At 37.4% G+C, this 15,529-nt stretch overlaps 1 protein-coding gene across 2 annotated transcripts in view; it reads right to left on the bottom strand.

Moving 5' to 3' along the window:
- DGKB (diacylglycerol kinase beta) overlaps window positions 1–15,529 on the bottom strand; it is a 363,732-nt gene that overhangs the window by 292,595 nt on the left and 55,608 nt on the right. For both annotated transcript variants that reach the window (XM_027777058.2, XM_027777059.2), the window contains exon 3: window positions 6,003–6,079. In XM_027777058.2, the coding sequence (XP_027632859.1) occupies window positions 6,003–6,079 (77 nt within the window). The remainder of the gene's footprint in view (window positions 1–6,002; window positions 6,080–15,529) is intronic.

The following is a 15,529-nucleotide window of genomic DNA, read 5'->3' as shown; positions in this document are numbered from 1 at the left end:
AGGAAAAGTCTGAGGTACTTAATGGCTTCTGCTTCTTTGCCTCAGTCTTTTCTAGCAAGACCTACTGCCCTTGGGGTACCCAGCCCCCTGAGCTGAAAGAGAAAGATGGAGAGCAGAATGAAGCCCTTGTAATCCATGGGGAAATGGTCAGCAACCTGCTACACCACTAAGACACACACGAGTCAATGGGACTGACTGGGATCCACCCGAAGATACTGAGGTGGAAGCGCTCACCAAGCCACTTTCAATTATTTATCAGCAGTCCTGACTAACCAGGGACTTCCCAGTTAGCTTCCCAGTTAGTTGTCTTAAAGGACAACTGTAAGGAGAAGCTGGGGAACTACAGGCCTGTCAGCCTGACCTTAGTGCCAGGGTTATGGAGCAGATCATCCTGAGTGCCATCACATGGCATGTACACAATGACCAGGCCCAGCAAGCATGGGTTTATGAAAGGCAGGTCCTGCTTGACTAACCTGATCTCCTTCTACAACAAGGTGATCCACTTAGTGGATGAGGGAAAGGCTATGGATTTTGTTTACCTGGACTTTGGTAAAGCCTTTGACACTGCATTCTCCCAAAGAAACTGGCTGCTCATGGGCTGGATCGCTGTACTCTCCACTGGATAAAAAGCTGGCTGCATGGCCAGGCCCAAAAAATTGTGGTAAATGGAGCTAAATCCAGTTGGTGGCTGGTCACAGGTGGCCTTCCTCAGGGCTCAGTATTGAGGCCAGTTCTGTTTAGTACCTCTATCGGCGATCTGGATGAGGGGATCCAGTGGACCCTTAGTAAGTTTGCAGATGACACCAAGTTAGGCAGAAATGTTGATCTGCTTGAGGCTAGGAAGGTTCTGCAGAGGGATCTGAACAGGTTGGATCCATGGGCCAAAGCCAACTGTATGAGAATCAAGAAGGCTAAGTGCTGGGTCCTGCACTTGGTCACAACAGGCTTGGGGAAGAGTGGCTGGAAAGCTGCCCAGTGGAAAAGGACATGAAGGTGGTTGGCAACCGCCAGATGAATGGGATCCAACAATGTGCCCACTTGGCCAAGAAGGCCACCATCATCCTGGCTTATATCAGAAAAAGTGTGGCCAGTAGGACTAGGGAAGTGATCGTCCCCCTGTACTCGGCACTGGTGAGGCCACACCTTGAATACTGTGTTCAGTTTTGGGCCCCTCACTACCAGAAAGACACTGAGGTGCTGGAGCGTGTCCGGAGGAGGGCAATGAAGCTGGTGAAGGGTCTAGAGAAAAAGTCTATGAGGAGCAGTTGAAGGAATTGGGGTTGTTTAGTCTGGAGAAGAGGAGGTTGAGGGGAGGCCTTATCACTCTCTAAAACTGCCTGAAAGGAGGCTGTAGAGAGGTGGGTGTCAGTAATTTTTCCCCAAGTAGCAAGCAACAGAACAAGAGGAAATGGCCTAAGTTGTGCCAAGGGAGGTTTAAATTAGATATTAGGAAAAAATTCCTTCACTGAAAGGGTTGTCAAGCATCAGAACAGGCCACCCAGGGAAGTGGTTGAGTCACCATCCCTTCAGGTATTGAAGAGACATGTAGATGAAGCACTTAGGGACATGGTTTGGTAGTGGACTTGGCAGTGTTAGGTTCGTGGTTGGACTCTATGATCTAAGGGTCTTTATCCAACCTAAATAACTCTATGATTCTATAAACACTAGCAAACACTGTTGTAGAAGTCACCATTATATGCTGGTTTAGTTTCTAATAATTTTTACTCCTTTTAATAAAGGTGCTGTATTAATTTTCTACCTCAATCACAAACTGCTATCACGACTTCTCAGTAAGGGGGTACTATCTTCAAATTACAGTTGAATTCTCTGCATACATTACACTGTGCCAGAGTTTGATAGGGTTACCAGACATATCTTTGAAACATCACAGATTTAAGTTAAAAAAAACCAAAAAAACCAAAACACTAAGACCTCTGGAAATCAGAAGGACCCTGGAGAAAGCCTCTTCAAAGTATCTGCACTACTTCCAAAACCGGAAAAATCTTTTGGAGTAGGCAGACGACTGCAACATTCTGCCAGACTTGGGACTTCACCACTCTGGGCAGATCAGATCATGGAATGTACCTAGTGTCATGCACTCGTTGTCATAACCTTCCTGGAAATTTTTGTTTTCCTGGTCTTTCTGCATATGCACATTTATTCTTCTCATCCACATCCAAGCTGTGGAATTCTGGACCACTCGAGCACTGCTCTGCTCCACATGCAGACTCAAGCTGCACCCTGACTGCTTGTCTGGCTGAGATTCCTTCAGGCACCTTCCACTCTCACTCTTCATGCACTGATTAACTCCAAAAGCTCTAGATAGCAAGTAGGTAAGCAGGTAAACAAGAAATTATGATGCACTCCAACAGATTCCTCAAAAAGGATGACAACACTAGGACTACAAGCACACAATACTTGTGTGTGTACTTCCTGCCCATTTAGATACAATCTTTAGCTCCACCTGCTTTCCTAATCCTTGCTAGCCTATTCAGCACTCCTCTCAAAGTGAAATGGCTGAAATTAATTAATTGAAATAAATTTCAAATTATGAAAAGACTATTTATAAATCACAGCTGTCCAGGAGGCTGATCTTAACATACCTATGTGTCTTATATCAGGTAAAAAAAATATTCTTAATTTCATATTTGACATTGACTTAGAGAAGAAGGTGGAAGGGCAAAGGTTCAGTAGCATTTGTAGTTGTTTAGTCACCTCCCTCACACTGAAAGCAGTAAGTAAAATCTCCATAAATAAACTCCTTATGCTGGATGACCTGATAATCTGATACATCATTTCCACTAAGCCCAAAAACCACTCACTCAACAAGATATAAGATAATGGAAAAACAAACCAGATTACTTCAGGTAACAAGCTTCAAATACCAATAGCTTTTCTTTTTCTATTTGCATCCCTTTAAATCAGCTTGTGACAAAAAACTGCAGTATAGATGCCACGGAGTGAAATAAATTCCTGAACCCTTTAAGCAGGGAGAAGCTTGAAACAGAAATTTCTTAAGGCTTTTTCTTAAGTACATAAATATATCGTACCAATAAATCTGCCATAGCTCTATGCCCCACGTTTATTGGTAAAAAACCGGCACCACATTTTAGTAGAATTTTTACAAGACTCGAAAAATACTTGGAGTGCTTATGAGATAATTATCTAGGAAATAAAGAGCTGAAATGAAAACATGATGGTATCCTCTGCAAAACACAACAGAAGTGCTGTTTATAATATGTGGAAGTAAAAAGCTGCACTATAATTTCAGCTGGATCAGTCAATTTTTGTCATCTCATTTACAGATAATAATGAATTACTTAAATAGTACATCCAGCTCACGGAATCCTCATCCAACCAGATACAACCAACTCGCAATACATTCTGTAAAGAATTCATCCACATAGCAGGTTGGATACAGGCCAAATATACACACATGCCTATGCAAAGGCAGTTCTGTCTGAACTTGGAATACTCACTCAACTGCAGAGTAAATTTCAGCCACTTTGCTGCTACGTTCAGCAGCTTATGCCATGAAACTTGAGCTAATAAATCCTACTAGAGCCAAAGTAGCTTCACTGCTAGCTGTGTTTTCCTTATGTTGCACTCCTAAAGTCTAAGTGCTAAAAGTACAAAAGCTGTCAAGGGTTAGCCTGGATGCAACGCTGACCCAGTAGTAGTGAATAGCTTGATCCCTGCTGAAGACACTGAAGGCACCACTGGGTGTTTGACTTGCATTCATTCCTCCCCTTCCATCCTGCTCACTGGCTTGCGTACTCTGCTACTCTAAACTCCCTGGACACTTCAGTACATTGGCAGGATTCTGCAAAGAAATTGCTGTGAAATTAAGAACTCTGAGTCACAGACTCAGGACCAATTCTGTTTATTAATTCCAGCTTATACAAATTCTGCCAAATCACCTGGCTTCAGTCAAAGCAGGTTTCCCAGGTGCCCACAATGATCACTTTTTGCCATGACTCAGCCTCCATGTACCCCCAGATTGGAGGAAGTACTTTAAAAGACTAATCTCACAACTTTAAATACTGATTTCTTTATATACAGACTGATAATTTGATCATGTGTTACTTGCACAGTAACATGTTACTTAGTATGCATAAAATACACAATTATTTTGTACTTTAGAAGGTTACACTTCACATAACTGAAAATGTTACATTATGACTGAAAATAAGTGAAGAATTTCAAGAAAAAAGTGAGTAAAGACCATTTTATCACATGCACTAAAAGCACAAAGAAAATTGCAAAGTTGAGTAAAAAAACAAACAAAAAAAAGCAAGTGCTGAGTTTGTAAGTCAAGAGTTCACTCTTTTCTAAAAAAACCCAAACAAACAAAACAACCAACCAAAGACACATCTACATTCTAACAAAAATCAATTAAGGGAGGTCCTGTAGTACAGCCTATGTTACATTGAAGAATAAATTAGATGATCACAGCATTCCCATCCTTTTACATTCTATGATTCTATTTACCTAAAATAATGGAGATCTAAGATGATCATTTACAAGATCAACTTATACTATTGTAATGAATTATGAAATATTTTCCTCAGAAACTGACCAAAATGACCAACATTATGCTTTGCAATGTTCGAAGTGAAAAATATTTTTTTCAATACTTCAAGAGTTGTAACTACCTTGCTTGACAATAATTCTTGTCTTTTACATACTGAAATGTAAGATCAATTAATTTTCATAATGGTTAGCACATTTTTCTATCCTGAATTCCACATAACAGAAGCACAGTTAGAAACATTACTAAAACAGGTTTTTATTTAGCTGCATGATGAGTCACACTATTACAATGTGTTAAGCAGATACAAATTGCAATTGAGGATAAAAAATGAAAACAACCTGGCTTTTTCTCCTAACCAAACCGGAATACTCTGTTTACTAGTGAATCTGTATTAACAATGCACACACACTTTTTTTCAGCCGAATTCTTTATTTCATAACACCAGAAAAAATATCTTCTTTATTAACGAAGATCCCACTACCAGAAACACCACCGAAGAAACAGAATTTAAAAAGAAATCTGAACACATTTTACTTTTCTAACTTTTGAAATTATGCTTAACATAACCCAACCATCTTGATAAAAGACTTGGGAAGCACGTTAACCTTACCATAAGGGTGTTGGGGTTTTTTCTTGTGTGTGTGTGTTTGTCTGTGTGCTGGTTTTGTCTGGGATAGAATTAATTTTCTTGTAGTAGCTAGTATGGGCTAAATTTTGGATTTCTGCTGAAAACAGCATTGATAACTCAGGGGTGTTTCAGTTACTGCTGAACAGAGTCAAGGTCCTTTCTGCTCCTCACGCCACCCTACCAGCAAGAAGGCTAGGGGTGCACAAGAAGTTGGGAGGCAACACAGTCAGAACAGCTGACCCCAATGGACTAAAGGGATATCCCATACCATATGACGTCATGCTTAGCATATGAAGCTGGGGGAAGGAGGGGGAAGGGAGGGTGACATCGGGAGTGACAGCATTTGTTTCCTAAGTAACTGATACACATGATGGAGCCCTGCTTTCCTGGAGATGGTTGAACACCTGCCTGCCAATGGAAGTAGCGAATTAATTCCTTGTTTTACTTTGCTTGTGTGCACGGCTTTTGCTTTACCTATTACCGTCTTTATCTCAACCCATGACTTATCTCACTTCTACCCTTCCAATTCTCTCCCTCAGCCCACCAGGGGTGAGTAAGCAAGTGGCTGTGTGGTGCTGTCACCAGCTGGGGTAAAACTACGACAGTCTGGTTAAATCTTAGAAGGTGTGGTTTTATTTAAAATATTAAGCAGGTCTATATAATGTGATGTTTATAAACTTTTAGTTCTTCAAAATATTCATATTTTTGTTTTCAAAGCTGTTTCAAATACCCCAAACATCTGATTTATAAATAATATTCTATTTGAAATGCTTATATTTGCTACATCTGTAAATATTCCTCCCCACCATTTCTGACCATTGAAGAAAGAAGAAGAATTACCCCTTCAGGATTATATTTTGCTAACACACCACTGCCATGGAATTCTTCTAAGACATCCTTAATTTTCTTGGTGGAATCTGGATAAAGAATAAAGAGAGAGAAAATGAAAACAGAAAACTGATTTACATAATATGAACTGTAATTAAAAACAACCAAAACTGCTAATAGTTTTTCTCAATCCACATTAGTAATTTTCTCTAGTTGTATGAGAGCTGTGGGCCCAAAGAAAGTGAGAACATACCATACCATCTTACCAAACGCTGTAAAAATCAGCAAATAAAAAAAACCAAACACTAAGAAACAAACACCCTTTGACCCCATCCTTAACTATTGTTAAGTAGCATATTTCTGAAGGAGTTGTTTGCAAAGATTATTTCAAATCACTTTTCTTGTCCTTGAAACCTGAGTCACCTACAGAATACGGTCATTCCCAACAGCACTATTAAATCTCCTCTGGCACAGCTGTCAGGGAGAATAGGAACTGTCAGAGGAGCCAGGTAATATCAAGATAAAGGGGAAACTCAAAGAAAAAAAATCTTTTTCTGCAGTCACATCACAGAAAACATATGTTGCTATCAAAATCTCAACTTTGGCAGATGTCTTAAAATATTCTAACTACTGTCAGCTACTTCAGGATTCAGGACAACTTTTTTTCTAACAGAATTGTGCAAAATCCCTGCATTTCAGAAGCACATACATCTAACCTTTCCAATTTGTTTTCAGTTGTCTACATGTAGAATAACAAAACAGTTATTTCAATAAGTAGCGACTGCATAAAACCCTTGAACTCAGATTCGGTTAGTATACATGATGCACATAACCAACTTTTTCCACTTTAAACATCTCAGCAATACAATAACAATAATTGTAACTTTTTTCTTTAAAAAAAACAGTACTTAAGTGCATAATGGACAAATGTACATAACGGCCACAACACTGAAGTAAACCATGAACTAGTAACAAGTAACAGATGCATTACAGGAACAAACAGGTAAACTTAATGGCTGCACGTTATTTTTCACATCAAAACCTGGAAGGTTTGGTTGCTTCTCCCTGAAATTAGTTCTGTTCTTGGTGCACTCTTTGCTTCTTCTTGAGAGAAGCAAAGAGTGCACCAAGAACAGAACTATCATATGAGCAATTAGTTAGACACTTAAAATTATAAACATTAGGACCTAGTCTTACTAATTTTTTAATTATATCAACAAAATACAGCATCATAATAGTTCTGAAAAGTTAAAGAAATTCAGCACATTAAACCTGACTCTAAAAAGAACATTCAGTAAATTGTGTGACGTGGAAAGAGAAAATGTAGCAGCAAAGGATTTGAAAATATTTTTATAATAGTTTCTAACAGTTATGTAAAACAGGGCATACCACTAAAATTCAGTTTTAAGAGGTGCTGGAGTTGGTTCCCTCCTGCCCATACACAGTTTACATCGTAATAAGAATGGCTTTTCCCAATGTTTATCACTGTATGAAATTTTCTTAAATAAAAACACCCAAGACTATGCGTGGCCTCAATAAAAATTTATTTGCACTAATATGTCTGATGTATTTCAATGTTTCTGTCAACTGTAAGTAACAGAGTTTAGCTGGTCTCCTGGGCAGACACAGCAAATTAATTACTTGATAAAGTCATCTATAGTCTTATTGCTGTGTCATTTGAAATACAGCAAATAATTACAACTTTATGTGAAAAAAGACAAATTATATAAAAAGAATAAATCTATATTTTTAAAAAGAAAATTTTAGTAAGAGTTGTAATTAGAAGCTGATGAGTTAGATACTTACTGATTAAGGCAAGTAAACAAATGGATTACTGACAAAAGTTTCTTTTTTCTTGGTCTCTATTATTTCAATACATTTTTCAGTAGTCATATACATGGTATTATGATAATGAAATCAATAACTATGAAAGTGGCAGTGTGAGATGAGCAGATGCATGACAGAGGTGACTGGACCTCATCTTAAAAAAAAAGATTTTTCTGAACTCTGGAGGAAAGAGGTTAAACACACATCAAAAAGACAGAAAGGTCTCCTCACAGACCTTTTATTATCTGAAAAAAAACACCAACTAACTAACTAAAATAGAAATGACCCACTTTCTAGTGGCTTTAAAAGTGTCTTGATGTTTTCTCCCAGCAATGACCGTGCTTCTTTCATTTCATATTTCACCAGATAAAGTCTATTCATCTTTAAATGAGGTTTATGTCTATGCAACTATGATTAAAACCAAAAACCTGTGTTATGTTACTTACTAAAAATAAATAAATTTACTATCTACTTGGTATGTATTTACTTAGTCAAGTATCATTAAGATAGTAAATTAGATCAAAAAATAGCTGTATTCCAGCAACAACACAACTATTCACTTTTTCTGTGCATGAGCTTAAAAAGCAGTTGCACCCAAAAACCATGGCTAATTCCATGCTCAAAATAACTGTCAAGAAAAAAGGGTCTGTGGATGTACATTTTGCTTTAGTTGTCCCAGAAAGACTCTTCAAGAGATTTCCACATTCTGGACAGGAGCTGCATTTATTACGAGAACCATGACATACATTTCACAGCCAAGGCAGAACCATTTTTCACAATCTTTTGTTCACAGTCATTCAATCATTTTTTCAGTTCATGTGACAGTATCCAAACTAACATGAATAGAGATCTTTCAAAATGCTCAAAATAACATATCGATATTTTCAGTCAAACACCAACTGACAATCTCCTGCATGCATACTCTTCAGCTGTGCTGACATTCCTCAGAAAAATCAATTCTTCCTCAGCCTCTAGTAGGCAAACTAGTATTAGGAACATGTTCCATCTTTAATAAGTTCACCTAAAAGGATATGAAGAATAAGGTAATTTTCAAGTTTTAGTCTTACGTGGGGATCACATAAAAGAGAAACCAAAAAAACAAGGAAAAAAGAAAAAGGAGAAAAAATACAAAACAAATACAGGAGACATCTTGGAAAGCTCTATGCCTATAAAAATGAGAATTTTTTATTGGAGTTTCTCAATTCCACTTTGAAAAAAAAGAGTCAAGTACATGCTTTCTGTCAGAAACAGATAAAAATTTCCAGAAAATACACACAGAATAACTAGACATTTTCCTAACTTTTTTTTCCTGAGTTTGCTAGCTAGGAAATAACAATGTTATGGGTTCCATTACAGTTTATTTAGTCTGATCCAAATAATCTACATACTCACTGGAAAATGATGGTGTAAACACAAGCGTCAAACAAGAACAGAACCTGTGTTCTTGCTGTTACCTACAAGTACAGATGTTTTGCATAACTTAGCAACTTACCACCTTGTAAGCAGTCTCAATAAATTCATAAGCACCACTCCAGTTAAAACTCAAATACGGTCTTAAACTCTGTTTATTACCCTTATCTGTTTTTTACATCAAGGACAAAACCCTTCTTTGTTGAAGTCTCTGTATTCCAAGCTCTCCTCAAGAGAGACAGTTTCTAAATGTGTGTAGATATAACACATAGACTCTGCAGTGCTTAAATTCCATCGTATCTGCAAAGGTATAGCTGGCACAGTACAAATTTCATATAGCTTTAAATATGCAGTTTGTTTCATGAAACATCTCTTTTTTATTTTAATCTCACAATTTTATTATTTTTATTACCCACTAGCCCAGTGCTTTGAGTGTTCACTCAAAATGTAGAAGAGCTTCAATTCTTTCCTCTGCCTGAATGGATTTAAACCATTATTGTTCAGCCTGTCTTCTCTTGCAAGTTGATAGAATGTAGTAGTGTTCATTTAGCCAAAGAGGTGCAGGAGAAAAAGGGAAAGTGTGGCGCAGGAATCAGAGCTTTCTTTGGATGAGGTGACACTTGGTTTCCTGCCTCATGGTCCGGTGAGATCGGGGCAGAACAAACAGGCTAAGCATGGCGTGGAAGACTGCTAACTGAAAAGCTATTACTTTTCAATTATATATATATATATGTATATATATGCAGTTATATGATTTATATTATATAAATAAATATATATATTCAGTTATAATGCTGCAGAAATCCTACTTTAAAATAAAAACTCCAAAACAATAGATATACAGAGGAGACTTGGGCTAGTGTATTGTTTCAGAATAAAGGCAAAACAATTAAAATAACACCACTAGAAATAAGAAACCCGCAAATGCAACGTTAAAAATGTCAAAGCATCTGATTTTTCCTTAACTGTGTTTCAGTGCTAACAAAGATGCTTTTTGTAACCAAAGACAAATTTACATACTAAGTTCAAAATTGCTGAAGATTTAGCCCACATTAAAAAATATTATTTGTTTTTTAAAATAACTCAACTTTAGATGATGGAGCACTCAGCTGAGATGGGAATTTGGTGTACCATTTCTCCCATAAACAGAAAAAACAAAACATAAGAAAAGCTCGCCTGGATTGCACGCTTTGTCTACGTTTTCGGCCCATCCTCCCAGAAAAATCCTTGAATTTTTTTTTTTTTCTTAAAAAAAAAAAAGACAGGCTTATGAGACAACATATATAAAACTCAGCATAAATCACATGCTATGTAATGAAAACAGTTTTACAATTTAAAAGTAAATCAGCACTAGAAAACAATGACTGGAATATAAATATTTCCCTTATAAATCCAGATACATTTTTCAGCCTCAATAGACATTCATAATCACCTGCATACTTATTGAATTGTAACTAATTTTAACACCTACAATAAAAAGTAGAGTAATAAACACTTTCTACCTCTAGATCCCTTTTATAAACTTTATACAATATGAAAAATATCACAGGCATTCAAAACCCCACCATTGTCAAGTTCAGAATTTATATATAGAAGCTGCAGAGAGATTTTCTATACATCATATGATCAAGAAAAAAAAGGTTATAACTTTCAATAAACAATTTTCTGCATGCCAACAAAGCCTAGCTCAAACTTGAAAGCCCTGCTTGATAGATAAGCCAATGAGAAGCATGGGGAAAAAACCCAGCATCTGTTGAGGTTGCAGTTTTCATACGGATTCTTAATCTTCTCTGGACTTTTCTTTCTTTTGTGGATGCAACCATCTAAAAATATATGTGTGTGTGTTTATATGTATATATAAAAAAATTCATACACATAGCTTTTTTTCCTTTTGCATAGTTTATTTTATTCAGAGAACTGGATAATGGTTTTGCTCAAGCTATAGCTATGCTTGATCTAAGTTTTACTGGTCTAGAAATACCAGTATGTTAAAAAGGCTGAGCCTGCCAACAAACCTGTATGCAGCTCGAAAGGGTAAAAACTGTTCACCTTCCAACAAAAGAGTTCTTCCAGTAAAACATCGTCTCAGTCTTTCAGCTTTATCTGTGTTGGTAAGAGATCCCGGATGGTTGACATGAACCAGTGGTAGGCAGTAGCTGACACGTCCTATGCTTCCCATACATATGCAGGCTTACTGGCAAAGATCTTTTAATATAGGTCACACTTTGGTTTTGGTTTGTGACTTATGAGGGGTCTTTTCATGTAAATTTCACAAAAGAAACAAACATTCGAAACCTTAAGTGGGATAAGCACTCTATTTTGGTTTTCTTGTAAGTAGAATTTAAAACCTATTGTGGTCTTTAAAAGAGCGGCCAGGCTGGAAAGGCAACCACTGTCCAGTGGCTCCCTGAAACTAAAGAATTTGAGTGACTACACCCTCCAGCAAATCATATTCCCATCAAGTTCTGTGACGATTAGAAAAAAGCCTCTTAGAAACACAGGCAGAATTGGATGCTGCTGCTTAAATAAATAGGGTGGCAAGTGACTTCTGCAACAGAGAATGGAGGAGGCAGAAGAGGCAGGTGAGGGAGGTGGGAACAGTAGCTACTGCTGCAGAGGACAACTTCTTCCTTCTGATGCCTGATCCAGGAGTTGCCTTTTCCACCCATCCTCCCTGCTGTGGCCCAACGTCACAAGGAAGAAGATTGATCCATTTTACCCATTGTTACACACTAGACAATCAAGGAATTGTTTGTGAAAGAAAACCAATACTGACTGCATGTGCCAGCACATCTTTAGTCCACATTAATAAAAAATGACCACCAAATCCCACCTCCCTACACCAGATGTTCAAATTAAAGTATACAGCAAACAGCAGCGACTTTGGGGAGGAGTAGGGGGAGGCTTAATTATTGTCTGCTAGTGGGATAAGCTTTGAAAGGAAGTAGTAAGTAAAGGACAAGAATGTACTCCAGGACTTGAAAGGAACTGCAAGTAATTCCTGTGTATATTAAAAACATTTTGAGGCAAAAAAGAACTCATCTTACCTTTGAAAATAACTACAGGTAACAACTTCTTTCCAACTCCTTTGTCTCCCATCATTCAGAAAATTAAGGCTGAAACAATTTGAAAGATCCAAGGTTCAGGGTTTCAGGGTGCTGCATGGCTGGTGGCCCCCCTGGGGCCAGGGCCCTGTGGCTGCCCCAGGGACTGTGACACTCCAGCAGCAGGCACCCCCGAGGCTGGTAGCCCAGGGGCAGGCACGACTCTGGGGAGCTGGATATCAGCCTTGCCATGGTGTTGCCAGGGCAGGGCTGGCTGCCCCCAGGGGGCTGGCATGGGGTCCTGGGCCACAGGCAGGGTCTGGGAGCTCTGAGGAAAGCTGGGCAGGGACTGTCAGGCCTGGAGGCAGCATTTCCTCATCCTAAATTCATGAGGCCAGAAAACCATGATACTACACCTCAATTTAATACTCAGCTTCAAAATGTGCTATTTGTGCACATAGTTAACATGCCATACTTCAGAAACAGCTTGCTCTGAGTCCAAGAAGGAGGAGACACCCTGGGAGACCTTCCAGCCCACAGATCCCATCACCCTGTTTGAGCCTGAAAACTAATACAAACCTTCAGCAAGCAACTTTGGGGCTTCATCTTTCCCTTTCTCATTTCCTGCTTGTTTATAGCTGGTCACAATATCTGATACTGGCTGCCAGCTCATAACCTTTCCAGTTAGAATGATGGTGAAACCATTCTCTATTAAATTAAGTAATGCTGCTGACGTGTTTCACCTCAAACACTAACTTTAAGCGCAAGCTTTATAACAGCTAAGAATCAAATCAGTTTGGTTTGAAATTTAGCATGTATTATTTCTGATTTTAAACAGAAATGGGGAAATAGCTTTATGAGTTGAGAATATTTGTACCAGTTTTGACATCTACATTTTAAAAAATAGTCTAGCTTGCTTGTTTCTATTTTCCCCAAAATTATTCTTTATAATTTTTAATATGTATACTTTGAACTCATTTAACTTAAATTACGGCTTACTAATTATCGAATATGAAGTATATATTCTTACATACATATGTACTTAAACATAGGTCTATTAGAAAAAATTAAATAAGTTTTTCAGTTGTTATAAAAACAAGTACCTCAAAGAAGTGAAGTAAGAATGGCACAAGATTGCTCACATGTCTAAAATTAAATATTTTGCATACTCTGTGTCAGAAATTAGACATATTCTGAAACATTTTGACTAACATGGAAATAGATACCCATTAATATTTTATAGAAGTCCACAAAACAAGAAATATAGAAAACTGAGAAAGTAAAATTAAGGTAGCATTACTATGTAACCTTTCCAAGCCTCTACAAATAGGCCTAAGATACTTTATTTCTGCCTAACACATTAGTCTTATTCCTGACCTTTTTTCTATTAGCAAACTTTAGCTCCCCCACCTATTCCTTCAACAGGTGCTTACTAAAAAGTGGTACACAAGTTACTCATATTTCCACATATACTCCAAATATAAAATTGCCAAAGGGTTATGCAATACCAAGGCATACAAAGATATTAAAACTTGTGGGTTTGAATTTACATTACCACTTATAATTATCACACATCATATGAAATACAGTAACTGTGCAATGGGACACTGTCTGTGAAGTAGTTTAAGCTAACACATTTCACCTGTTTGCCATGAGGGCAAGTCAAAATTGCTAACATATTTTACCAAGGTACTATGGCTTCTTTTGATTGCCTGCCTTTATTTTAAAACACTTGGGGGAAGCTGCTCAGATGATGTAAGTTGCCCTGTGCACTTGGGTGTTTGTTTGTCTTCCCTGTTCCCCCCATTTCTTTATGAGTGGACTGCCTTAAAGCCTCTGTTTTATCGCAAGACAATATCAAAGCAAGATCTTGTTCTTCTGTTCTTCTAGGCATCGCAGACATCTTGAAATGGATTTGTACTCTTCTTGAAGAAGATTTAATGCTTACTTTCTTTTCTTTTCTCCATTTTGCTTTATAATGTTTCTTGCTTCCAAAGTATCACATTTATTTGACTTCTCCCCTTAAAAAGGGGAACCTTTAAAGGTTTATGCAGTGACAGCTCTTGACATGCTATGTACTAAAACTGTATTTCAGAGATGAAATTTTAGCTCTTAACACTGGAGGCAAAAATTCTTCTGACTTCTACATAAGGCAATTTGCTTAACATACAATAATTTGTTATCTTATGAATAAAGGAATATAAATGTTTGAGGAATTATTTTTAAAACTAAAAATCCAACTCATTTGGTTTTAGCCTCATGGTTTCTGATCTATTAAGACATGTCTTTCTTCCATTCATAGATGCATTTTCTGTTGCAAATTAATAAAATCTGCACTTCTTGCAGTCATGACTATTATAGTTTATCTTAGAAACCAAGGCTTTAAAGTCAAATACTTATCTATGCCTTAAAACTAAAAGAATTACCAACATGAGTACACATTGCTCTGGTTCTTGAACTCCAAATGATGAAGGTTCCTACACTTGCTGAAGATATGTACTAGTAATGAACTGTTTTGCTTATTGTGGCCGTATGCAGTACATACTGCTTATGATAAGCTGTATTACCTGTCTGTTCTAAATAAGATTCCTCAACTTTTGTTCTTTGTGATCACATGCTTTGTATAGTAGTGAAGAGCAGCTGAAAAAGTGTTCATTAGAGCCTGTTCTCCCCAGACTCAGAGAAACAAGCCTTGACAAGTCTATCAGAAGTTTTTGAATGCTTAGCAGCAATCAAAATATTAAAGAATTCTATCACTCACTGTAATACTCTTATTGTATACTGTTATTTTTGCATGCCCAAAATTCTCTGTTGTCTGACTAGATCTGGATGTGGAGATGCCTCATGATACAGTTATATATACAGTGTACACATACATACATACAATGTTGCCAAGAATGTTGCCAAGCCCTTGCATTTTAGATTATATATACATGCACATATACATACATGTTTAATTTGGTGAATTCAGATGAAGTTTTGAAATGAATTGGATATTGCCTGAGCTAACCTACCAATTCTCAAAAAAAAAATAATCAGCTTAAGGTGGCCGTATACAGTCTGTGGAAGGGAAAGAGAAAAAGTCTCCTCTGCATACTATATATCTTTGGACACATACACAGATTTGGCCACTTGGGGCATTACATCATACTTTTTATCTGGTAAAATTGTGCTCCAGTTTACAAAATAAGAAACTGCCTGAAGCTTCATGACTCAATACTCCTGATTAAAAAAAAAAATAATTAAGATCATTCTTGC

Source organism: Falco peregrinus, chromosome 5 (genome assembly GCF_023634155.1).
Source record: "Falco peregrinus isolate bFalPer1 chromosome 5, bFalPer1.pri, whole genome shotgun sequence".
NCBI lineage: Eukaryota > Metazoa > Chordata > Aves > Falconiformes > Falconidae > Falco > Falco peregrinus.
The sequence above is the reverse complement of the archived record's forward strand: the minus strand, read 5'-3'. Positions and strand labels throughout refer to the sequence as shown.